Source organism: Apis laboriosa, unplaced genomic scaffold (assembly GCF_014066325.1).
Source record: "Apis laboriosa isolate Shangri-la unplaced genomic scaffold, ASM1406632v1 scaffold17_cov146, whole genome shotgun sequence".
NCBI lineage: Eukaryota > Metazoa > Arthropoda > Insecta > Hymenoptera > Apidae > Apis > Apis laboriosa.
Genome location: NW_025222181.1, coordinates 2,200,659 through 2,225,535, shown reverse-complemented (window position 1 = coordinate 2,225,535; position 24,877 = coordinate 2,200,659). Strand labels below are relative to the sequence as shown.

General features: G+C 37.4%; 1 protein-coding gene and 1 long non-coding RNA gene across 3 annotated transcripts; one reads left to right on the top strand and one right to left on the bottom strand.

Annotated features, from left to right (window-relative positions):
* Positions 1-169: 169 nt before the first annotated feature.
* Positions 170-19,452, bottom strand: LOC122711665 (homeobox protein Hox-B1). Of its 2 annotated transcripts, none has more exons than XM_043930663.1 (2): positions 17,850-19,452; positions 170-1,624 (listed from the first exon to the last, which is right to left on the bottom strand). In XM_043930663.1, exons 1-2 carry the CDS (start codon positions 18,904-18,906, stop codon positions 1,140-1,142), a joined length of 1,542 nt encoding a protein of 513 aa, XP_043786598.1. In that variant the 5' UTR covers positions 18,907-19,452; the 3' UTR covers positions 170-1,139. The 2 variants fall into 2 exon arrangements, with proteins under 2 accessions (XP_043786598.1, XP_043786599.1); XM_043930664.1 differs by having other exon boundaries at positions 170-1,621.
* Positions 1,563-10,324, top strand: LOC122711666. The gene is made up of 3 exons (XR_006346143.1): positions 1,563-1,673; positions 1,950-2,164; positions 9,679-10,324. It is a non-coding gene; the product is annotated as an uncharacterized LOC122711666 (long non-coding RNA).
* Positions 19,453-24,877: the final 5,425 nt, after the last annotated feature.

Here is a 24,877-nt window from a genome sequence, read left to right as displayed (position 1 = left end):
AACACTACAGAATAATCACAATTTATTATATCCAAATTCATTTTAGGTACAGAATTTTTAATAATCACAATATAATCTATATAACTACGATTATATTAATTCGTTAATTTTTAAATGGTCAAATTAAATTAAATAGAATCAATGCAAATCTTGTATTTATTTTAAAATTCATCATACAGTTCATTATTTTTTTATTTATTTTATACATTTCGATAAATTTAAAGTTTCTACAATGATATTTTTTTCTTATTGTATAATTGTTTACTTTAATGATATTTTATTGTATAGTGATGTGCATTGACATTCGTACAAGATTTGCATTAGATTTTATGTACATATACATACAGAAGATATTCAAATTGGGAGCACAACTATTGTTCTTATGTTATCATTATAAATAAATTATAATCTATTATATAATACAATAATAATACGCTTACGAAGATTTTTATTTTTATCAAAATTTAATTCTTTCTTTGAAAATGTAAATTTTTATAGCAATTCATATTGGTATGAAAATTAATTAGTGCTAAAATTTAATAATAGATAAAATAAGAACAAATGAATAAAAAATATTTAAAATAATTTTAATATAAGGATGATAACATCAAACAATAATTGTTCTCATCAAAAAAAAGACTATTTTCTAGATGCCATTAATCATAAGCATCTAGAGAAGAAAAATAGCTTCGTAATTTTTTTTTTTTTTTTTTTTAATATGCCGTGATCAATATCATTGGTATTTATAATTATATATAAATATTGTTATACCATTTACACAAACTGAGGTATATGGTAACCTTTCGGGAATTCTGTTCACACTGTTTTTACAGTATATAACTCAATCAAAAATAAATAATTCACATAAGTAGTACATACATCGTTCAATTTCTAATCTATGTTCGATTAATTTTGATAATTTTCAAGATCGCCAAAAGACTATTATATATTATTATAATGATTTCGTTCTAGTAAAATTGGAAATACTATAATTACTATTGCTGCTGCAGCAAGAAAATTCAAGTCAATGTAAATTCAAATCACGCGATTTAAAATAACATTTTTTATTCTTTTAGTTTTCACCAATCATCGTTAAGTCGTAGGCTATATAAACGTTCGTTGCTGCAGCAAGAAACGCGTCAATCTTTTGAGGAAGAAGGTGGCGATTCCCGACTGTTATCGCTTGTAAAACTAGATAAACCGAGTCCACTGGTTTCATGACTCGAAGAACTAGTTGGCGAATTACTTGAACTTCTGGCGCCACTGAGTGAGCTTATAGTCGTACTCTCAGCTGGTATTAAGCCTTCCTTCATTCTCTTCTTCTGTTTCATTCTTCTGTTTTGGAACCAAATTTTCACTTGTGTTTCGTTTAGTTGCAATGCTGACGCGATTTCAATACGTCTCGCTCTAGTCAGGTACTTGTTGAAATGGAATTCTTTTTCGAGTTCTGTAAGTTGCTTGTTCGTGAAGTTGGTTCGGCCGGTATTGTTGAAACTACCTGCAATACCGGCCATAGGTCCACCGGTAAGACAGTTCACTGGACCGTTCGCCGTGGTGGCGTACGGAGACGCATTCCCACCAGTGCTGCCGCCATATTCTCCAACATTTGGATTTGTCTTTGCTGCTGCAACAAATTTAAATTCTTCTTTTTATTTGAAAAACTTTTTTGCAAGGTACATTCAAAGTATATTTTTCATATTTCAAATAATTCCTTTTATATTTTATATTTATAAAGATTTTTCTCTTTTATTTTCTCTTTCTAACCATAATACGAAAAAACAATTTGTAATAAAAATTGTTAGCAAACAAAAGTTTTGTCGTAAATATTACGACATATAATTAATTTAAGTTATAAAATTCTAATAATTAGATAGATGTTTTATTATTAATTTATATGACTTAGAAGAATTAATGTATCTAACTTAAATTCCTTTTCATCTTAATTACAGATGTCAATGCCCTTCGTACGTGTCAAACGTGTGCAAGAAAGAGGTTAAAAGTAATCTGTACAGAATGAAACTCAACTTTGGTCCACCAATCGACAGCCGTTTGTTGTCCAACACAGCTGGTCAGTGTTCTAAGAAGTGAACCTGTCCACCCTCTATCGAAGACCGATAGGGTTAAGCCCTAAATCTGGATCAAATTGCATCAGCTGTTGTCAAGGGTAAGTTGTTACGTCATTTTATTTAGCCCATATTTATCAACTGACCACTATCCTCATTTTGAAATCATTCTCAATTTACGTATACGTATGATATTTTCTTCTACATATTTGATATCGATTGGATCATAAATTCGAACAAAGTTAATCTTAAAATTTGATACGAATTTTTTCAAATTGTTTACACGTGTGTTCATTAAATATAAAATATTTTAAGACGTAACGAAATGCAACGAAATAAAGTATAGTGAGGAATGCGTTCCGATAAAAAAAAGGTGGCGTCACTTACGCATTATGGAAATTAGATTGTTATTTAGTCTACCGGTATGTGGAAGTCAATTTACTTAATGGCACAGGGTGGACGAAACTGTCAAGCCACCGCCTTAGAGCCACATCTTCTTTTTCACTCGTGTTTGCCTGTATTGCTTCATTTCTTCCTTTCATCATCTTTTTCATATTTTATCCGATATTACAACTATTTAATCTATACTCAAACATAACCTAAATCCAAACTTAATCTAACTAAAGTCAATCAATTTATCTCGAGAAAATAGCACGAATAGATCTTATCTCACGTATTTTTCGTATAATTCCGAAAACATCAGTCACTTAAAAACTGTGTCCGGAACTTGGCCGCCGGCCATTAAGCTCACGCATCTTCAAGTCGAATAATCGAGTTGGACAAGTTCTATTAGTCCACGAGCCGATGTGGTACAATGAAATGTATTTCGTTTTCGCGACTCATTCATCAATTTAGCACTTTAACGGGAGGACAGAGCTACCGTTGATTTTCCGTACGTCAAATCGACCAAAGTCTCTATACACATCAGTGATCATTAATCTCGCATCAAAGTTCTTTTGGAATCTTGAATATTGCATTTTCAGAAAACATTCTACCTTAATAATAAATCAAATTATGCATTTTCGACGAAATAAGAAAGTTATTGGTTAATCGAAAACATATTTATACAAGATAAAATTGATGTTACTTTTTAATTATATAATATAAAAAAAGAAAATAAAAAGGAACATTAATTTATATTAGATTCGAGAGTAGGATAACCTATAAAATTTTAATTCAGAGGATATCGTGTACAGTTTTGCTATGGTAGCTATGTCTGATTTCATTTCTTGAAAAGATAAATCCTAGAGTCGGATGAAAACATGCTTGGACGTGAATGAATGAATCATTTTCGATTAAGCATTACCACGATATATTGGTAATTATGACGTTCTTTCGCGATGGACGTTAATAGCATCGATTAAAATTATTAGCATACTTAACGACACTTAAATTTTATGGCACGATCGTGTTGCCTTTTAGATAATGTTGACAATAAGTAATGTTGACAATAGTTACTGAGATATAGGATTAAATTAGAAATAAGATTATATCTTTTATTTATTTATTTTTTTATTGTTCAATTCATTTTTTTTTTTAATTTATCATTTTTTTTCTTCTCATTCTAATTTATTATTATTTCATATCTCTTATTATTTATTATTATTAGATTGCGAATTTTCATACGAATGAAAATAAAAGGAATACAATTAAAGGAATGGAATTTAAATAATAAGAGATTCGTATTATTCGTACATTTAAAATCTTCATAAATGAATAAGTATTCGCAATTTAATTATAAATTTTTTTTGTTCTTCAATTTTTTTTTTCTTTTTCTCATTATAATCGTACTATTTATTATTATACATAATAACGTGAATTCTTCCCAAGAATTAAATCTCGTTCGATATTTTCTTGAATCTTTAACTATTATACTACTTTGACAAGTAATAATATATATGTGAAGAAATTTTTATAAAAAATACTTGTCACTTTGACAATATTGAATTACAATTTAAAACGATCGTAGATAGATAAAATTTGTTACGTACAAATAAATTTGAACGATATGAAAATTATTGATTTTCCAAATAATCTATATATCATTTTTGTTATAATTAATTCGTAGTTCACAATAGGCGAATGATATCACGACGAGTATATCGAGTCATCGGTTTGAATTTTAATCAGGCACGCAACGAGACGAGACGTACATCGTTCGAAATAAAATTTCACGGTTATAAATACGAAATATTTATACTTTCGAAAGAAGTTATTTAGAAGATCGAATCGTTACAACAGTGCGGCCAACAGCGAGCTAGTCGACAGTGAGCGCACTTTAAAGCTCGAACACGGATGTAATGTCCCTCGTAACACACGTTCCTGCTCACGCTTGTGCATAATATACCTGGTGAAACACATGCGGCCGCGGTTTCGAGGCATGCATGCCAGTCGCCAGGCTTCGTTCAAAGGCCCCCCCTCGATTAAATCTCACCTGGCTTAATATTATTATTTTACTCGTGGCACGTCTGTGCACGAGTGAAAACGAGCGAGAGAGGGTGGCCAAATTAGAGAGAGAGAGAGAGAGAGGAGGGGGAGGCGGTTGGATAATGCGGGTGGATAAAAGCAAATGGAAACACCGGCCGAATATTGTTCACGATCTTTGCGACCATCTATGGAACCGTAATTCCAGTTATTTAACCCTTTCTTCGACGTCTCGCCCGTTCGTGAGTAGAAACTGTTCCTGCAATCGAGTTCCAGTTTCTCGACTAAGGAAACGAACGAAACGTACGATTTATATTCTTTAATATCCTGTATTAGACGGATTATTGGTACACGGATTTGTAGTTGTAGATTTATATTCATTGATGTCTCTCGTAATTTTGAGACCAATGGATTTCGTTGAAATTTAATCTTTTCGATCTGGATGTAGGTTAAGGTGAATACACAAGAATGCAGCTATGTAACATTTTAATTAAAGAGCTTAAGTTTATATAGAGAGATGTATAGTGTAATTATAGGTTAGATTTTTTTTTTAATAAGAAAATTAAAATGAAATAAATTTTAACATGCTAATTATACTTTGATTAATTGCTTACATTTTATCCACGACTTGTAATCATTTTGGTTTATTCAATGAAGGAAAGTAAAGCGAGATCGGGAAGATAAATAAGAGCGAGTTCTATGAAAACTCATTCTCGATCCGGTTCTTCGAGGAAGCGTTTATTAATCACGTAGAATCACATCATCGATCGTGAAAAATTTTATTGCGTAATGGAAACTCGTTTTCTGTCTGTCGTAATAATATTCGAACATCTGGAATATCGTGAAACTTCGTATCCAATGTACATTTCAATAATCAGAAGAGAACTTTAATCATTAATAATTTTCAATTTTACCTTTTGAATTTGTAAAATTCGATTACGAATGAATTATCAACGATAAGATGGCGATATTCTCATTCTACATGTGAGAATAAATAAAAAAAAAAAAAAAAAAAAAAAAACAGAAAAAATTTTATCATTTAAAATTTTATTTTCGAGAAAATCGAATTATCAAAAATTGTACTTCACGGTAGCAATTTGGTAGATACACCGATTTCAACCTTCTTCGATCTGGATAAGAGAGTGATAATCGGTAGATCAGGCGGGATGATCATCTGGCCTCGAAACGTGCCCCTGTTAGGCGAGCATTACGCAATTCAAATATTATTCAAAGGCTAAAAGCTAGGGGGGAGGGCGCAGATGACGTGGAAGGGGGAAACCAGAGGGGTGAAATGTGTACGTGCGAGCAGCCACAGGGGTATTATGTTACCGGAAAGATGGACCTGGATAAGGATACTACCAGTTTCCTTCCTCTTCGGATTTTCTTCATCATCGTTCAATCCATTTTTTCCACGTAAAAATTTTATATCCAACTTTTAAATAAATACGAAGGCATGTATTAATTTCTTACTTATCATTTACTTATCGATCGTTTCTTCTTCTTCTTTTTTTTTTTTTTTTTTTTTAATATCTTCCGATGCGTGCTATGCGAGATTTTAACGAGCTACCTGAACAGAAGACTAAAAAAAAAAAAAAAAAAAGTATCCAGATCAGGATCCAGCTGTATTTGAACTTATCTGATTTCCACATCCGATTACACGGTAGAACGCCATCCCAACTTCTTCTCCCGAGCAAATATTCGTCTCCCCGTAGCATCCTCCGTACGTATAATTGAATCTTTGCAAACACGGAGGTCTCCACGAGCCTATAACAATTTTCCTATAACCGAGCTTCGAGGCAAACGGGAGAAAAAAAAAAAAAAAAAAGAAAAATGCTTTTAAGTGGCTCTAACAAGAATAAAGCCATTGAGACCCGGTATTATCAAACAAGCGATACATTCCAGTAGCCATTAACCCATGCATGGTCACCCATCCTCGTACCCATCTCGTTCCTATACTATAATAACTTGTCTAATTTACTGCCTTTAAATATCCCGCGCTCATACGCACCGCCTTATTCAGCCTATCCTATAATGGCCTCCATAAAACGTCGTCGCTCATTTTTGCACCAAACAAAAAAAAACGATTCCCAGAGTTATATCGCGTTTTGCCGATAAATATCGGCCTCTTGTTGCGCGAAAGAAACTTTTTTTTTTCCCGTAACGAGGCTCGATTCTCGTTGAACGGCAATAAGAGGTATATCGAGACGTTTAACGAGCGTCGTAAAGTCGTTATTGTTGCTTGAACGGCGTCAATAGCGCGATCATCGTGTTTCACCGTTGGGCGCGTGCTTCGGTAACGAAGCCTATGCTCGATACGACGCTAACATTCTCGAGTTAAAGGCTGGTTCACAGTTAGAGAGATATCGTTTGGAAACGGTCTGAGTGCATCGATATATATCTGGCTTGATGTAGAGTCAAATTCTATGAAGATTGGTTTGTATTCTTTGATTATAAAAGTGCGTAAGAGAGTTAAATAAAAATGAAAATAATATAAATGAAAATCAATTTACATTTGGGAGACGACAATATCGTATGTATTATAGATACAAGATAAAAAAGGAAGTCTACAAATAGGTAGTGATTTTATTTGTATCAGATATGAACAGATATGATCCATGTGCATCATCTGATGGCATTGAGCGTAAGTAAACTGTCTACAATGTGTTTATCAATACGTATATCGGTCTTCTTGAAGTGTTAATAAATACATGAAATTCGTGTTGGCTGCGTAAATATTTTCTCACGGTTGTACGATTCGGGACGATAAAAGGGACTCTCGTATTACTCTCGAATCTAAAATCTAGATCACGAATTAATTGTAGCTTTTCCTCTCCCTTTCCTTTAATTTCTGACAGCTTTTATCGTGAATATTGTTAGATATTGCGGAGTGGTCGATCGTGCGATAAGGGTCGAATACAGGGTGAGTTGGAACTTGAATGAGAAATTTTAATTAAAGGAGGGCACATTGTGTGTACAGATGGAAAATTTTCTTTTTTTTTTTTTTTTTTTTAGAAATATCAATTTTTGAAGATATTTGTAATCTTGTTGGATCGATTTTCTCAATATCTTTGCGTTCATATCTTATCGATCGATTCGATACAGCTGATGTCCTTAAGAAACGACACAATTTTCTTTTCTCCTTGTCATCATGATGATTACTTTTGATTTAAATATCGCGATAGCCGATATATCCTAAGTCATAGTGTAAACGACTGGTTTTTACAAAGGAGATATAAATTAATCCTTATTAGAGCAATTACATAAAATTTATTATTGTTAAATTAAATCTTTTTGTTGCCAAAAAGAAAAAAAACTAGCATTAAATAATAATGAAATTGAATTAGATATTTTTATAGGACAATTAGTATTATATAATGAATTCCATTTTCCCCTCCTCCCTCTTTTTTTGACAATGAACGTTTTGCTTTTTAGTGAGGTAAAAATCTGAATTTCTTATGATCCATGATTGCCGAACGAATTGCGTGCAGTCAGTTTTATTTATGGCTCCGAGGTCAGTCGATTTGGCGTATTAAGAGTCACATTTTTATTGGCCTTGTTTTATCGCCTAAGTCTCTCTTATTCTTCTCGATCCGTTCGATCCATTCCAATTCTGCTTATCGTCGTTCAAACATCGAATCCTCGATCTTGGAATTACACGCAATTTCATTCTCGTCCATGTTAAGATGACTCTAATCCCACTTCGCGATTCTCTGATTTTATTTTTATCTTTGATACAAGATCAAGAAGTTCAACACCAGATACGAATCTTAAAGAGTTATCCTCGTAATTGCAACATATTTTATAAAAAATTATCACATTGTTTACGTTCAACACCTCTTTCGTTCTTCACTTCTTTCAATTTCCCTTTAACATTCCCTCTACAATCCCCAAATTCGAAATCGGATGCCTGCTCTCATAATTTTTTTTCACATGGAACGAACCACCCATTATAATACTTCAATTTAAACTACCATTACAACACTTGTGCTCGATTTTTCGAACGAGTCAATTGACACATCCCAACTCCTCAACGTTCCCCAACTCGAGCTCCTCTTCAACAAATCATAGACAAATCACGAAATTACTAACCTCCTCCCAAAGTTTCTCTCCTCCCCTCCCCCTCCCTTCCTCCCAATAATCGACGACTTTTTTCACGATGGGGCCCACGTATTTTCGCTTTGCCGCGATACATATCCTTCCTACTGAAGTGCCGCGGAAATGAAAATCACCGTTGCGCGAGACACGTGGACAGGGAGGGAAGGGGGGGGGAGGGTGGCCGTTGATCGCGTCGGGCGCGTTGCGGCGCGAGCGAAGGAGGGAAGTGGGGGAGGGGAGGAGGAGGAGGAGGGGGGAGTCGTCAGTTACTTAGGCAGGGTTGTTGCGGGATCCGGGGTTGCCAGGTTCGGCGGGTGGCAGCCCGGGTGGAAACACGCGAGCGATCCTCTGAGATCCCCTCGCGAGATATCGGCCACTCACTCACGCGTCCACCGACGGCCCTAGCCGAGTCGTAACACTCTGCCTGCCTGGCTGACTGCTTGCTTGCTTGCTTGCTTGCTTGCTTGCTTGCCTGCTTGCTTGCTTGGCCGGCTACGGCCTACGCTCGACCGTACGGCGCAACTACTTGCTGCTCTATTCCTTCTGTTCTGTTCCTTGTTTTTCCTTCCGCTTGCGAATCGAGGATTTTCCAAAGGTTTTTTTTTTTTTTTTCTCCGCTCGAGGAATTGATGAAATTTATAATAGGGAGAGGATAATTCTCGTTCGGAGAATTGAAATTTTCTTCGTCATCGTAGCTTTTGAGTGTTTTTCCTCTCCTCATCTTCCTGTTCTCGTCCACTTTATCCGCCAGGTTTGATTCGTTTTTTTTTTTTTTAAAGTAGAGAAACTCGTCAGATATCCGCGTTCATCTTCTCTTTTCAATTTTGTTGCATCTTATCCAGTTATATATATATATATATATATATTTTCCTTATCGTTTGTACATTTCCGTTTGCTTTTTCTTTTTTCCCTTTTTCACAAAATTTCTTCTTCTTCTTCCAATTTTCTTCTTCGTTCTCTTATTTTTAATCCAGTGTTGGTAGGTAATATAAATGTAGAATCGTTATCAGGCAAGTTCACGAGAGCCTCGTGTTTCCACCAATTATATCAGATCAGAAATTTGATTCTAATTCCTTTGTTTTTAATATTGTTTCAGACTATCTTTCTGATCGATCAACGACGCTCGAATATTCGAAAATTCTTCAAGAAGAGAGAGAAAGAGGGAGAGAGAGTATCGTCGAATGGACGACGTGACGAAAAGCGGAGCGCAACAACCGGCATAATCGGTTCCGAGAAGGAGCCGAGTGGAAAGCAGCGTGGCGATCGACGGAGTCGATTCGAAGGTTGCCTCGATACGTGACGCGACGTCGTAAAACAGGAGTTGCTGGAAGAAAGCGCGCGGCGTACGCGTGGATATCGCAAGCGGAGGAACGAAAGCAAGCGTTGCAATCGAGCCTTCCGCTCCTGAGTGTCGCGAGAAATGTGTGCCGTAAAACTGAAATGGCGAGAAACACCGGTCGAGCAGCACAGGTCAGCGATTGATTTTTCCTTCGCTTCCGTGTGAAACCTGATTTATACCGATTTTTCTGGCCAATCATACGGAGTCTAAATATTGGCCTGGATCTCGTTCCTCTCTTTAATTCTCTTTCCAAGTCGTATAAAAATCTATGATTTACGTTCCTTCGATAGATTTTTGATTTTCCGTAAAAAGTTAATTAAAATTTGGAAAATCACTGAAAATATCTACGATTCCTCATTGCCTCCATAAGATCAAAATGGAAAACTCCATTTGATCGCCAATCTTCGAAATAAATCCATTGATTTTCTCTCTCTCTCTCTCTCAAAAAAAGGAAATCGTAGAAGACGATTGAAACGAAAAATATATATATATATATATATATATATATTTAATATTATAGTCCTCGATAGGAATTGTTCAATAATTATTTCTAACCTATCTTTCGCGATAAGTTTTTTACTCGAGATTTAATCGAAAGGTATTTTTAACTTAACCTAACCTAACTTAGGAAATATAATTTATATATAATAAAATATTAAAAAATATACAAAATTATATTTCTTAAGTTAGGTTAGGTTAGGTTATATATATATTTAGATTAGGTTATATCATATTATATTATAATTATATTTCCTAAGTTAGGTTAGGTTATTAAAAAATATACAAAATTATATTTCCTAAGTTAGGTTAGGTTAGATTATACATATATATATATATATAAAACCTAACCTAACTTAGGAAATATAATATAATATAATATAATATAATATAATATATATTATAATATAATATAATTTTGTTATATTATAATATAATATAACATAATTTTGTATATTTTTTAATAAGATTAAATTTAACTCGATTTGAAAACGAAAAATTAGTCGATTTCGAAATAAATAATCGAAGGACGATGTCGACGAAAAAAGGAAAGCTGCGCAGGATAACGGAAAGGGAGAAGGGTGTTCTCGAAGTAACGAGATGGGCGGAGCGGAGTGGAGCAGGAGCAGGAGGAGGAGAAGAGGGGAGGGGGGAGAGTTTTCGGGCAGATTTTGGCCGTGGAGAAGTTTTTTGGTTGGCCAGGGGACGCACAATAGTAGTATTTTTTCCCTCGTTGCCTCCATAATGCGTTCCACGCGGGGGGTGCAGGAGGCCTGTGGACAGGGGACGCGTGGACCACCCTTCTTCCCGTGGAGGACGTGGTGGAGAAGCGGGCGAGCGAGTGAATGAAGGAGGGGAAGGAGGGGAGGGGGGCGTCACACGAGGCGCACGCTGTCAGCCCCTTCCCGATTTATCATTATACCATTCGATTTCTTCTCTCTCTCTCTCTCTCTCTCTCTCTCGTGATCGGTGTACGGGATTGGTGTACACGGATGGAGAAGGAAAAAGAAGAGCGAACCCTCTTGCGTTAAAAGAGACGATTCCATGGATTCGTCTTGAAAAGAGATTGGATATTATTCGGTTTTTCGTGGTTTGAAAGAGAATTTTGAAAGGGAGATAAGAAATTCTAATTATATTTATTCAAAATTTCATTTCACTTCATTTCATTTCATTTTATTTCAGTTACTTTCAAAGTTGGTTCTGGAATTTAAATTAATAAAGAAGCTTAAGAGAAAGGAGAATATTTGCTCATGATTGAAGAATTCTATTGATTAAAATTTCATTTCATTTTAATCATTTTCAAAGGAGTTGATAAGGAAAACATTTTTTCATGATTGAAAGAAAATTTTGTTTAAGTTATTGACCAGAAGAAATTTTTTACTGTGAGAGGTAAGAATTTTAATTAATTATATTCAAAATTTAATTCATTTCTAATTTCAGAGTCTACACGCCTTAACAAAGAGAAAATAAACTTTAAATAGAAGAATCAATTCTAATTTTCAATCACAAAAATTTTGTCTAATCAATAATTTAAAAAAGAAAATGATAGAAAATATAAAATCACACGAATAATTGCATATATCATTCCAAGTGTAAGAGGATATATTCAAATAAGAATTCTAGTTAATTATATTCAAAATTTAATTCATTTCTAATTTCAGAGCTTTTAAATCTGCAAAGAGAAAATAAACTTCACTATTTTTACTCAAGTAGAAGAATCAATTCTAATTTTTAATCACAAAAATCTTCTATCAAACCAATAACTTATAAGAAAAAATCATCCATCAATGGAAGATTGTTAAATTCTATTTTCATTTCACTAATTGCATATATCATTGCAAATGTAAGAGGGTATATTCAAATAAGAATTCTAGTTAATTATATTCAAAATTTAATTCATTTCTAATTTCAGAGCTTTTGAATCTACAAAGAGAAAATAAACTTCACTATTTTTACTCAAGTAGAAGAATCAATTCTAATTTTTAATCACAAAAATCTTGTCAAACCAATAACTTATAAGAAAAAATCATCCATCAATGGAAGATTGTTAAATTCTATTTTCATTTCATTAATTGCATATATCATTGCAAATGTAAGAAGGTATATTCAAATAAGAATTCTAGTTAATTATATTCAAAATTTAATTCATTTCTAATTTCAGAACTTTTGAATCTACAAAGAGAAAATAAACTTCACTATTTTTACTCAAGTAGAAGAATCAATTCTAATTTTTAATCACAAAAATCTTATCAAACCAATAACTTATAAAAGAAAATGATAGCAAATATAAAGTCATCTGCAATCATCGATGAAATATTCTGTTAAATTTTATTTTCACACGAATAAATAACATATTGTTGAAATATATAAGCAACATCGAAAATAAAAATTCACTAAAAATCTAAAATCACCAATCGAGAGAGAGAAAGAGAAAGAGAGATCCGTTAGATTCGATTCCAGCGTGGAAATGGTGGATAAGGAACTCGACGAGAGAGTTTCGTTTGCATGTCTCGGTGTAATAAGCGTCACCCTCGGTGACTTCTCGGCTGGTGTTATTAATTCGATTATAATGAGCTATTAAGGGAAACGCTGGTAATCCTGACAAGCTCCATTTGAACGATACCAGGCTTAGCCGCCGATTCCCTCCAACCCCTGCCTCGCTGTTAAGCAAATTAGCTCCCCGAGTGGGGGAGCCCTTGCTTGAACCGGCATCCTCTTATCGCATTTCACATTACGATCATGTTGATTTCAATTTTTTCCAACAATTTTCCAAACTTACTCAACCTCAAATTCTCCCTTCTTTGTGTTTTATCATTCTCTCAACACCCCTTTCCTTGTTGCACGATATTTATTTTCGCGTGGAAGAATTTTTTGAAATTTCAGAAGAATCGGAAAATTCTATTACCCATTCGATCGTCTCCTCGACTCGATTCTACCTTATCAACTGAATCAATTTCCAAAGGTATTCGGGCGAATCGTATTCCTGTTCGACAAATTCGAAACGCGATATATGAATATCAGGGTAACGCGGAGAATTCTTTTACCGGTCGAGCGAGAAAAATTTTTTACTTCAAATTCAGCCTGAAATTCGATCGATCCGTATGAACGAGTTATTACCACATTTGACAACTCGACTTTTATACGCTTTTCCCTCCCACGTTTAATACTAATTAGACACATTTATGCAAATCGTCGGCCGTTCAACGATCACGCCACTTTCGAAACGATAAATTGTTCCTCCGTCACATTCAATTTTTGCGTAACGGGTACTACATTATCGTGTATTTATCCAGTCAGTATTTCTAATCTGATCTCTTATTTGCTTGCCTTATTCTTTTTTAATCTTTCGTCCTCCTCCTCCTCCTCCTCCTCCTCTCGCTCCAACTCGTTTCGATTAATTTTCAATCGGACTTGGTTTTTATTCTACTTTTTTTTTCTCTTCACATTTTTAATTTTCACAACGACCAGATAGATTATTTACTACGTACGCGTCATGAGAATATATCGGCTTTTAATTAAAGCCTCAGGGAGACGAGATATCCGTTATCGGCGTTGTAGTCTCCCTCGAAATAATCAGATAACTGCACAGTGCAAGAATTTTCGTTCTTAAGCGCGGATCTTATCTTAGGGTGGGGAGGGTTTTTCGATATCTCGCGCGGCCATCGTCGAATTCAATCCGCNCTTAGGGTGGGGAAGGGGGGGGGAAGGCTTTTCGATATCTCGCGCGGCCATCGTCGAATTCAATCCGCGCGATATCAGCGTGTTTTCCAAGAGAAGAATATTTTTTTCTCTTCTATCTCCAATATTTATATATTAATATCAAGCTTCCAAATTTGTAAAATTTCGAAAAATCTGTGAACATATTATAAAAATATATTCTCTCTCCTCGATTTAGCGGACGTTGATTTTTTCTACTACTAAAAAAAAAAATGATTTACATCGTGATCACGAAATTTATAACGCGAAACAGAAATTATTATTTTGATATTATTTGAAATATTCACATAAAATATATATATATATGTATATATATATACAAAAATCTTGAAAGAGTGACTAGTAGGCGCCACGAATGAAAATATCAAAGATATACGTAAGTGGAATAATCGAGAGTGATTTGTTGGAGAGATAGGCGAGGAGAGAGGTTCGCAACTGTGTTGATTTATGGTTACCGGTCTACGATATTCTTGTAAAATGGCTCGTATCTATCTGGCTGTGTGCATAATCTTATCGGGCGCGTTTACGATTGTCGCATAAACGTAAACAGCGGCTAAACAACCTCAACCCGGGATATAAATATCCGATAAATAAATCCCTCTTATCGAATTTTGATTCGTAGGTGAAGAAGAATCCTATTTTTATCGCGCCTATTTTTCTCGAATGTTTGAACGTTCTCGAACACATCGTTTCTCTTTTTTTTGAAATTATAATCGAGAGAGAGAGAGAGAGAGAGAGATGAAATTGCCAATCATCGTCCAGAACGATTGGTGTTTTAAAGCATAGCGATTATTTTCCCTTATCGTTTCTTGATAACAATTAATATCGAAAGTTGAAATAAACGTTACAGACCTAATCTCAATTTTAAGGATTTTTTAAATAGAAAAGCTGCAACGATTGTTTCAATCCAAAGCAACAGAATCGCCAATCTTTGTATTTTTCGCCAAACATTGGAAATTTTAAACAGCTCCAAGAAAAGGAATAATATCGCGATCGTTTCAATTCTTCCAACTCCAAAAAAGCAGAAAACAACAGAATTTTTGTATTTTTCGCCAAATATTGGAAATTTTAAATAGCTCGAAGAAAAGGAGTAACATTGTAATTGTTTCAATTCTTCCAACTCCAAAAAAACAGAAAACAACAGAATTGTCAATTTTTGTATTTTTCGCCAAATATTGGAAATTTTAAATAGCTCGAAGAAAAGGAGTAACATTGTAATTGTTTCAATTCTTCCAACTCCAAAAAAGCAAAGAATAATAGAATCGTTAATCTTTGTATATTTTTATATATTATATATTATTATATATTTTTCGCCAAACATTGAAAATTTTAACTTTAAACGCGCTCAAAGGAATAATATTGTGATCAATTTACAGAATCGTCAATCTTTGTAATTTTCGCCAAACATTGTAAATTTTAACTTTAAACCTGCTCCAAGAAAAAGAATAATATCGGCGACGCAACACGTGCGTCATTTTCCGACGAAAAAAAAAAAAAAACGAAAGAGAGAGAAGAAAAGTAAACGTCATTGTAAGCAACTATTTCTGAATTTCTTTTTAAAATAATCGCGATAATTATTCGTTTATTACGAATATAAGTAACAAATAATTCCTTTCTGGATAAACATCTCTCTAATTCTCAGAACGAGACAATTTGTTTAAACTTGTTTCGAGTGTCGCGACATGGCTCAATTGCCACTCGTTGACGACACTTTACGCAAGTCGGTGGATCTGGAATGGCCGCCGCCGCCGCCGCCGTCGCCGTCGATTCCTCTGGAGTCCGCCACACTTTGGCAAGCGAGATTTTCGCCTGGGTGGTGAGCGACGAAATGAAGATTGACGGACAAGTAAAAATGTTGGCGTTACTCATTGGCCGACGACCTACTGCCTTTGAAACCAACGCGTAACGAGATTAATAAAACGTGACACGTAATTCCGGTTCATTAATGACACACGTCATTAATCTTGCACGTGCTCTCCTCGAGTAGCATCCCTGTTCCTCCGCGATTTCCATTCCTATTCCATTTATCGACGTATTTTTCGGAATAATAGAAAATAGATTCGTAAGTAAACTCGTTACAATTATTTTTATTCACTTTTATTAAAATAGTAATCTTTATTTCGAGGAAGAATTTATTCGTGTCCTTCCGCCATTTTTATTTCTACTCAATTTATCGACGTGCTATAACTCGTTACAATTATTCTTATTCACTTTTATTGGGATCGAGATTCGAAATAATTCGAATCGAAGTAATTTTTATTTCGAGGAAGAATTTATTCCTATCTCTCCGCCATTTTTATTCCTATTCGATTTATCGATTATATTTATTGTACTATAACTCGTTACAATTATTCTTATTCACTTTTATTAAAATCGAAAGTAATCTTTATTTCGAGGAAGAATTTATCCCTGTCCTTCCGCCATTTTTATTCCTATTCGATTTATCAACGTGCTATAACTCGTTACAATTATTCTTATTCACTTTTATTAAAATCGAAAGTAATTTTTATTTCGAGGAAGATTTATTCCTGCATCCCTCTTCCTCTGCGATTTCCATCCCTATTCCATTTATCGACGTATTTTTTGGAATAATAGAAAATAAATTCGTAAATAAACTCGTTAAAATTATTCTTATTCACTTTTATCGGGATCGAAATAATTCGAATCGAAGTAATTTTTATTTCGAAGAAAAATTATCCCTGCATCTTTCTCCCTCTGCGATTTCCATTCCTATTCGATTTATCGACTAGGATTTTTCAGAATAATAGAAAATAGATTCGTAAGTAAACTCGTTACAATTATTCTTATACACTTTTATTAAAATCGAAATAATTCGAATCGAAGTAATCTTTATTTCGAGGAAGAATTTATCCCTGTCCCTCCACCATTTTTATTCCTATTCAATTTATCGACTATATTTATCGTACTATAACTCGTTACAATTATTCTTATTCACTTTTATTAAAATCGAAGTAATCTTTATTTCGAGGAAGAATTTATCCCTGTCCCTCCGCCATTTTTATTCCTATTCGATTTATCGACGTGCTATAAGTCGTTACAATTATTCTTATTCACTTTTATTAAAATCGAAAGTAATTTTTATTTCGAAGAAGATTTATTCCTGCATCCCTCTTCCTCTGCGATTTCCATCCCTATTCCATTTATCGACGTATTTTTTGGAATAATAGAAAATAAATTCGTAAATAAACTCGTTAAAATTATTCTTATTCACTTTTATCGGGATCGAAATAATTCGAATCGAAGTAATTTTTATTTCGAAGAAAAATTATCCCTGCATCTTTCTCCCTCTGCGATTTCCATTCCTATTCGATTTATCGACTAGGATTTTTCAGAATAATAGAAAATAGATTCGTAAGTAAACTCGTTACAATTATTCTTATTCACTTTTATTAAAATCGAAATAATTCGAATCGAAGTAAATTTTATTTCGAGAAATTATTCATCAGCCTGATATATACATATACATATATATAAATAAAGCCGTGGAGAGCATCGAGTTACGAGTTGCCAGTAGTCGTAAAAGAAGTTGCACCATCCAAGCCTGGATCATTAATTTCTCAGCAGATAAAAATCAAGGGAAAGAGGGAGAGACACGTTTCGATGGAAACACTCATCCGAGAAGAACTCGAGTAGAAACCATAGAGAAACGAACGAATCCTGTCTTCGAATCGAGTCAAAAAACGTGTACGTACCGACTGGCTTGGGCACGTTTCTCTTCACTTGCATCCACTTGTACGTAGGTACGTGCGGTTGCTGTTGCTGCTGCTGCTGTTGCTGCGATTGAGGATGGTGCGGATGCTGCTGCTGTTGCTGCTGATGATGATGATGGCCGTGCTGAAGATGCTGCGGATGCTGGCCCGCTGACGCTTGCTGGAGCGCGTGATAACACGAGGGATCCGATTGACTCTCCTCCTTGTAATGCCCCCCCACGTTATATTCGTTCTGACGTATCTGCGAGTGATAGTGCAACGAATCCTCGGACGCCGTTGGTATCTGGTGAATATAATTGGAGGCCGGAAGCTGTTGGTACTCGTTGGCCTCGTTGTGATGGTGATGGTGATGACTAGAAGATGACTGGTGGTGGTGGTGGTGCAACTGGTGGTGGTGGTGGTGGTTGTTCTCGTGCTCGGCCGTCCTCGCGGGGTGGGTCATCATCGAGGCGCCCTGAACACCGTTCCCCGCCGATTGTTGGGGGTCGTGATGATGATGATGGTGGTGGTGGTGGTGATCCCTGTACCCCGTTTGCTGGAGGTGGTGGTGGTGGTGGTGGTGGTGGTAGCCTTGGTGGTGAGGATCGAGCGATCCAGGATTGTGCCCCGATCCATTTCCAGCGCCGTACGAGGGGGTCGAGGAGGAGGAGGAGGGGGCGGTGGCCGTGTAGTCCAAATTCGTGTAACTCAGCCCGTTCTCGGACGAGATGATCGCCGTTGTTGATCCGTCCTCGTGCAACACGGCCGACGGGGAGTAGAAGGTTTGCTGGGGCGGGGTGCCGGAGGACGTGGCGGATTCCGCGGCGAGGAAACTCTCCGAGGAGGAGGAGGAGTAAGGGGAGACCGCCGATTGGGGGAAGTAGTGGGTCGGGGCCAGGTCGGGCGAGGCCGAGACGGACACGTGTCCCCCGGCGGTGGTTTGGTGGTGATGGTGATGATGATGATGGTGATGATGATTCCCTTGACCCGTGCAAACGTAGTTGGGATACGAGTCAGGCTTGCCGTAAGTTCCGTACATGCCCATGTCCATCATCATCATCCTCGTCGCGTCGAGGCGAATGCATCAATTGTGCGGTAGCCGCCACCTGCTGGCCCGCGGACCACCACCGGCCCAGTGTCCTTGACGCGCGCGCTCTTCGCGAGGAGGGAAGCGCGGGGGAAGAGAGGGAGAGAGAGAGAGAGAGAAGAGGATTCAATCGGCCAATTAGCTCACATCGCGCGATGGACGGGACGCGCTATCCTATTCTATCGCTCGTCCCCTTGCTACTACACTCCGTTCGTTATTAATTCGATATTTAATAATTGCGATGATCGATCCCTTCTTCCTTCCTTTCAACTTTCGATTCACACAGATATCACACAGCTTCTTCTCGCGCACTTGTTCTTATTTATTCGGGTCGAAGTTCCTCCACTCGTCGAAAATCAATCCGCCGTTTACTCTTTTTTTTCTCTCGCGAAAGAGCGTTACAGATCCCGAGGCAGATCCATATTATTACCGCGTATAGATGCGCGAGGAACTCGTTCGTCGATACTCGAGTCGCGATAAACGGTGGAGAAGCGGACGCGTCGTCGATCCGATCGACGAGGGTCGCTGAAGTGGACTGGCTAGGTGGAGTGGACTGGCGGAAAGGCGGCACGGTCGAAGGCAGCACGCAGGTGAGCCTGAGGGGGTCTGGCTGTGCGTCCAGTTTATCGTGGATCTCTCTCTTTCTCTCTCTCCTTCTCTCTCTTTCTCGCCACGGACACCATTCTCCTTCTCCATCTCTATCTCTCTCTTCCTCGCTCGATTCTCGGGCATACGTAGGCTGCTGAGATATAGATAGGGGTGCTGCCTTCTGGAAAGTGGGCGTATCCTCGAGTGGGGCCACGTGACCATGTTTGGGCGGAGCCAGCCAATGGGAATGGAGCCTGCGCGTCCGGCGTCCGTAGCCTCATGATGGATCACCGAGCTAAATTTTATTTTTCCTACGTTCTTTTTATCTGGCACGCTGCAGTTGACACTTATCGCGGCTGGTAGAGGTAGTCGGGTATTATATCTCGTGGTGCCCACCTTCCAGGATAGCCCCAGCCCTCGCCTCCTATCCTGTATTCCCTTCGAAACGCTGTATTCCAGCATCCTTCTTCCCCTTCCCTCTTTTTCCCCGTCCACGAGAAAAAGAGGAAGAGAGAGAGCGAGAGAGTTTCTCTTCTCCCTTCTCCACCGTTTTTCGTTTTTCACACCGGCTCGCTCTCTTCTTCTGTGTACACACGCGTGTCTCCCACCTGTCCTTGCCCGGGACACGGGACACACCGGTGCCGTCTCTCCTGCACTTTCATTAACGCCTGACGTCTGATGGGTTAATTACGGACCACGGATAGAAACCACGCCGTGAAAGTCGACCGTGTCCGGGAACCTGTGTCCTGACCAGGTAGTTCCAGAATAGATTCTCGAAAAAAAAACGGGAAATTTCTTTGTAACGTATTATTCTTAATTTTCTACGTTCGCGCATCGAAATTAATGCAAAAAATTAATTTTCGTTCGAATATTTCATTGTATGTATATATATACGAGTTAGAAAAAGTAGAGAATTTTTGAATTTTACAAAAGAAATTAAAAGTTACGAAAAAAATAAAGATCGCGAAAAAATGTATCATTCGTATTGCGTAACAGTAACGTTTATCTCGAGGAAAAGGAGAAGGAGAAGATCTGGAGGAATGGATGGGGGAACTTGTGACGGGCCCATGGGACGTCTCGTACCCCATGTGGGTTCAGTGACAGGATGACACATTCCGCCGTAAAAGTTTTAGAAGAGAGAGAGAGAGAGAGAGAGGCCTGGCCCTGTATCAGCGGTTCAGTCAGAGAAGCTTATATCGGGGGCGCCACCTGCGGCCACCCGCGACATCCTGTCCCGCGCGGATCAGATCAGGAAATCTTCTTCATCTTGATCGAACTTCTCATAGTTCTGATTCTCTCTCTGTCGGCCTCTTTCTTTTTCACTTGAACGCACTCTCCGTACATCCGTCGTACGAGGTTGCACACGTCGATATTCGTTAATAGATGGACGGATCGTTTGATTTTCGCTCGTAAAATTCATCGTCTTCTTTCAATTCAGAATCTATCTGGAAGAGAGATATTGGTAAGCTTTGATCTTTTTTCCTCCTCACTTTGATTTTATACACACGCATAGTATAAATAATACATACACATAGAATAAATAAGCGTTGTTCGAATATGCATCCAGAGAGGTTAGGATATTTCAAGCGGAAGGTGGGGGCTCGATGATTCACGCCAATTTCCAGCCACTTTTAATGGAATTTTCCGGGATCAGACAGGGGGTCTAATGTCGAGGATAAATATCAGCGGCTCCACTCTTTGGACACGCGTAAACTTTACCCCCGGCTAATCCTCTTAAACAATTACAAACCAGTCGATCGGTCTGGTACGTATCTTGGCCGTGGCGCCACGCTGCGTTTTGACGTGGGATGAGGCGGCACCTGCATTGTCATGCTAAACTTGGTCTTGGTCGCCTTTTATCCGCGACCAACAACATCCTTCCCCTCCCCTCCTCCTCGTTCTCGAACTCGCTACTCCCAAGTCCGAATTATTTTGCCACGAAGGAAGAAAGAAAGCGCGATTTACGATTGCGATTACGTCTTACGATTGAAACATTCATATATTTTGTTATTCGCATTAACGAGCAAATTGTAACAATTTAATCCTGAAATTGCATATATTCTTGATATAATATATCTCTTTTTGCTTGTTAAATTCTATTTTGAAGTGTCATGTAATTTCGAATTAATTATTTAACAAAGTTTATAGATTTATTACTACATTTTCTCTTTTCATTTGGACGAGTTTCTAATGCCGTTCGACGGCATTACAGATATCGAGGCAAGGTGTATTCTTCTCTCGAAGAATAGTTGAACCTGACGTTTCATTTCAAGCGTCACGTTTATAGTCGTTCAAAAGTCGATCCTCTTGTCGCTCAAACATCCACAGTCACAACAATCCGGCGGGTGGTTGCCGATGGACGGACAGCTGTCCATCCGGACAAGAGGGATGGTTGCCATTCCGCCAAAGAGGTTTGTCTTCATTCAAAGATATCGGGCCCTATTATTCGCTCGATCGTCTCTATTTTGCTCGAGCAACGAACAGATAAAGCCTCGTTCCTCGATGGGCGGAATTTGGACGGGAAGGTGGCTCCCTCGAGGAACTCGCGCCCGCTTCCTGCTCCACCCCGATCCTCCAGCCAACTACTTTCGCAACCGAGTTATTTCCTTTTCTATTTCACGCGAATGAAATTCCTGCGCCTGTCCTCGTTCGCGGATTACCTCGTGATTCTAATTGAAGGCCTATTTTATCGACTGGAAATTTATATATATATATATATAAGTATAATCGTAATAGAATTCTATATTGAAACTCGCGGACTGAAAGAATTTAAAAATTTCCAAGCATTTAATTAGATATTTATTATTTTGCAAATGGATGATCGTAATGGAATTCTATATTGTAACAAATTTTAAGAAAGAATTTGAAAAATTCCAAGCATCTGTTAATTGGATATCTATGATCTCGCAAGTGTATATCGTAATGGAATTCTATATTGAAAAATTGTAACAAGCTGCGGATTTTAGCTGAAAGAATTTAAAGTGTAATTCTCTAACTTAAACGGTTACTTAATTCTACGCAACTATTTCGTAACTTGATCAGAATCGGTCGAATAAAATTCTCTCTTTCGACTCGTCAAACCTGAATGTAACCTCGAACCACTTTCCACATTTCAGATTCGCAATTTCCCTCCCCCCCCTCTCCCCCTCTTCTCGTAACATCTTTCTCCATCCTTTCTCCTTCCTCCTTTTCAACACCGTCCAGATGTTTCCCTTTTCTTTTCTTTTCTTTTCTTTTTTTTTTTTTTTTTACGAAATATTCTCCTCCGCCAAAACTGTCGCCAAGAAGAGAGAGAGCGACGAAAGAGGTTCGTTGTCGAATGTTTCGTCGGGATTTACAGGAAAGAGAGAGAGAGAGAGAGAGAGAAAGAGAGAGAGAAATATCGTATTGCAAGGGATGAAATCACGGGGGTCGATCGATCTTCCAGGCCCGAATTTTCCATAATTCCGGCCATTTTCGAAATGGCGGCCGGCTTTTTGTATGCCGCTCGCACGGAATCGTGGCAAGGGACATGGGAAAGGGCGCACAATGGAGTCATCGATCATTCGGTATGAGAGTTGCTCGATTGCCGCTATAACCGTGGCTCTGCCCCCCCCTCTCTCTCTCTCTCTCTCTCTCTCTCTCCACGAATGCGAGCGCAATCGAGCGTGTATTTTTGCCGAATGCACGCGAATCCCCGCGTTACTTTTTTCTTTCCATCGAAGTGGTCGAAGTAACGAGCTAGCCAGGGAAATGGAATCTCGTAATGGCTCGCGCCAGTATGTGTGTGTGTGTATGCTTTTCTATGAATTCTTTCGCGAAGAAATAGCACCTCTGTTGAAAGAAGAGGTTTAATCATAATTTTAATTCAGAAACGAATGGAAACCGCGTGATATTATTCGTTAATGATTTCCAGATTACTTTTTTCTTTTAAACGTGAAATTTCTCTTCTTTTCTCGAGAAACGAAAGAATTTAATTCCATTTCATTCCGCTCGAACTTAAAAATTTCGAGTTTTACAAAGAAACGGGGCAACATTTTCTAATTACAGAAGATATATCGTCAGGAAGAGAACCATACTCGCTCTTTGATCGTATCTAAATATCGAGTAAATGTAATTAGAGAGAGGGGGAATGGAGGGCGATTTCAATTATTGATCCAAATTTTTCCATCCAATCCTCAAATCACTCTTTTCGAAGATAGCCTCTTTTTTTGATCGATTCGCCTGCTTTTTATTCAGAATTTCCCAACCTTGTAAATTATATCTCGGATTCCTTCTTTTTATTTTTCGTTCTCGTTCGAGGGGCGAAAATTTTTATGAAATTTTCTTTTTCACATTGTCATTGATTAATCTCGAAAGGAGAGGTTAAAAGGAGACTTAACTCGCCTCGTAATTAATCACCCCGCGCAAAGTAATTATCTTCCCATACGTTCTTCAAAATTATTATCACTTCCTTCCTGAAATTAAAAGTAACAGGTTATCTCACTTTTTCATCATCATCCCTTTTCCCCAAAATAAAAGAACGCCTTCGTCATCGTTTCATCTTAACCTCTTATTATTTCTCTTTTTTTTGTTTTCTTTCCCTATTATTTATAAGTAGAGCGTGTGCGTTCTAAATTCATCAGAACGTGTTTCCTCGTGGAAACGAGGGGGGGTGCTCGCTCGATTTGCCCTATGACGCACGAGTATCATAGCCCGGGCAAGGAGAGCGTGTATCCGCAGTAATAAAGTTAGCGCGGATAATTATGACAGGCTCGTTACCAGCCACGTCGCAACGGGATATGAAGTGTTAATGAATGGACGCGTCGAACCAAGGGGTGGCTGGTACCGTCGTGTAATTTTCATTCGCCCGTAAACAAGCAACTCGAACACACACACGTACATGCACTCATACACTTCCCTCTTCCCTCGTCCAATTTTCGCTATCGTTGTTCCTTCTTCTTCTACCTCTTCCTCCTCTCCCTCCTTTCTTCTCCTTCGTCAATTTTTTTCGTGTTTCGTTTCGAATATTTTAAATTTGGCCTCTCATCGATGGACCTCTTCTTCTTTTTTTTCTTTTCTTAGGAATTATTTTTAATCTTTTCTTTTTATCGGATCGGAATGGAAAAATGGAATTGAATAAAAAATGGAATTTCTCTTATCGTCAATTTTTTTCGTTTTGAATAACAGTATTTTAAGTCTGGCTATTTTAAATTTGGCCTCTCATCGATGGACCTCTTCTTCTTTTTTTTCTTTTCTTAGGAATTATTTTTAATCTTTTCTTTTTATCGGATCGGAATGGGAAAATGGAATTGAATAAAAAATGAAATTTCTCTTATTGTCAATTTTTTTCGTTTTTTGAATAACAGTATTTTAAGTCTGGCTATTTTAAATTTGG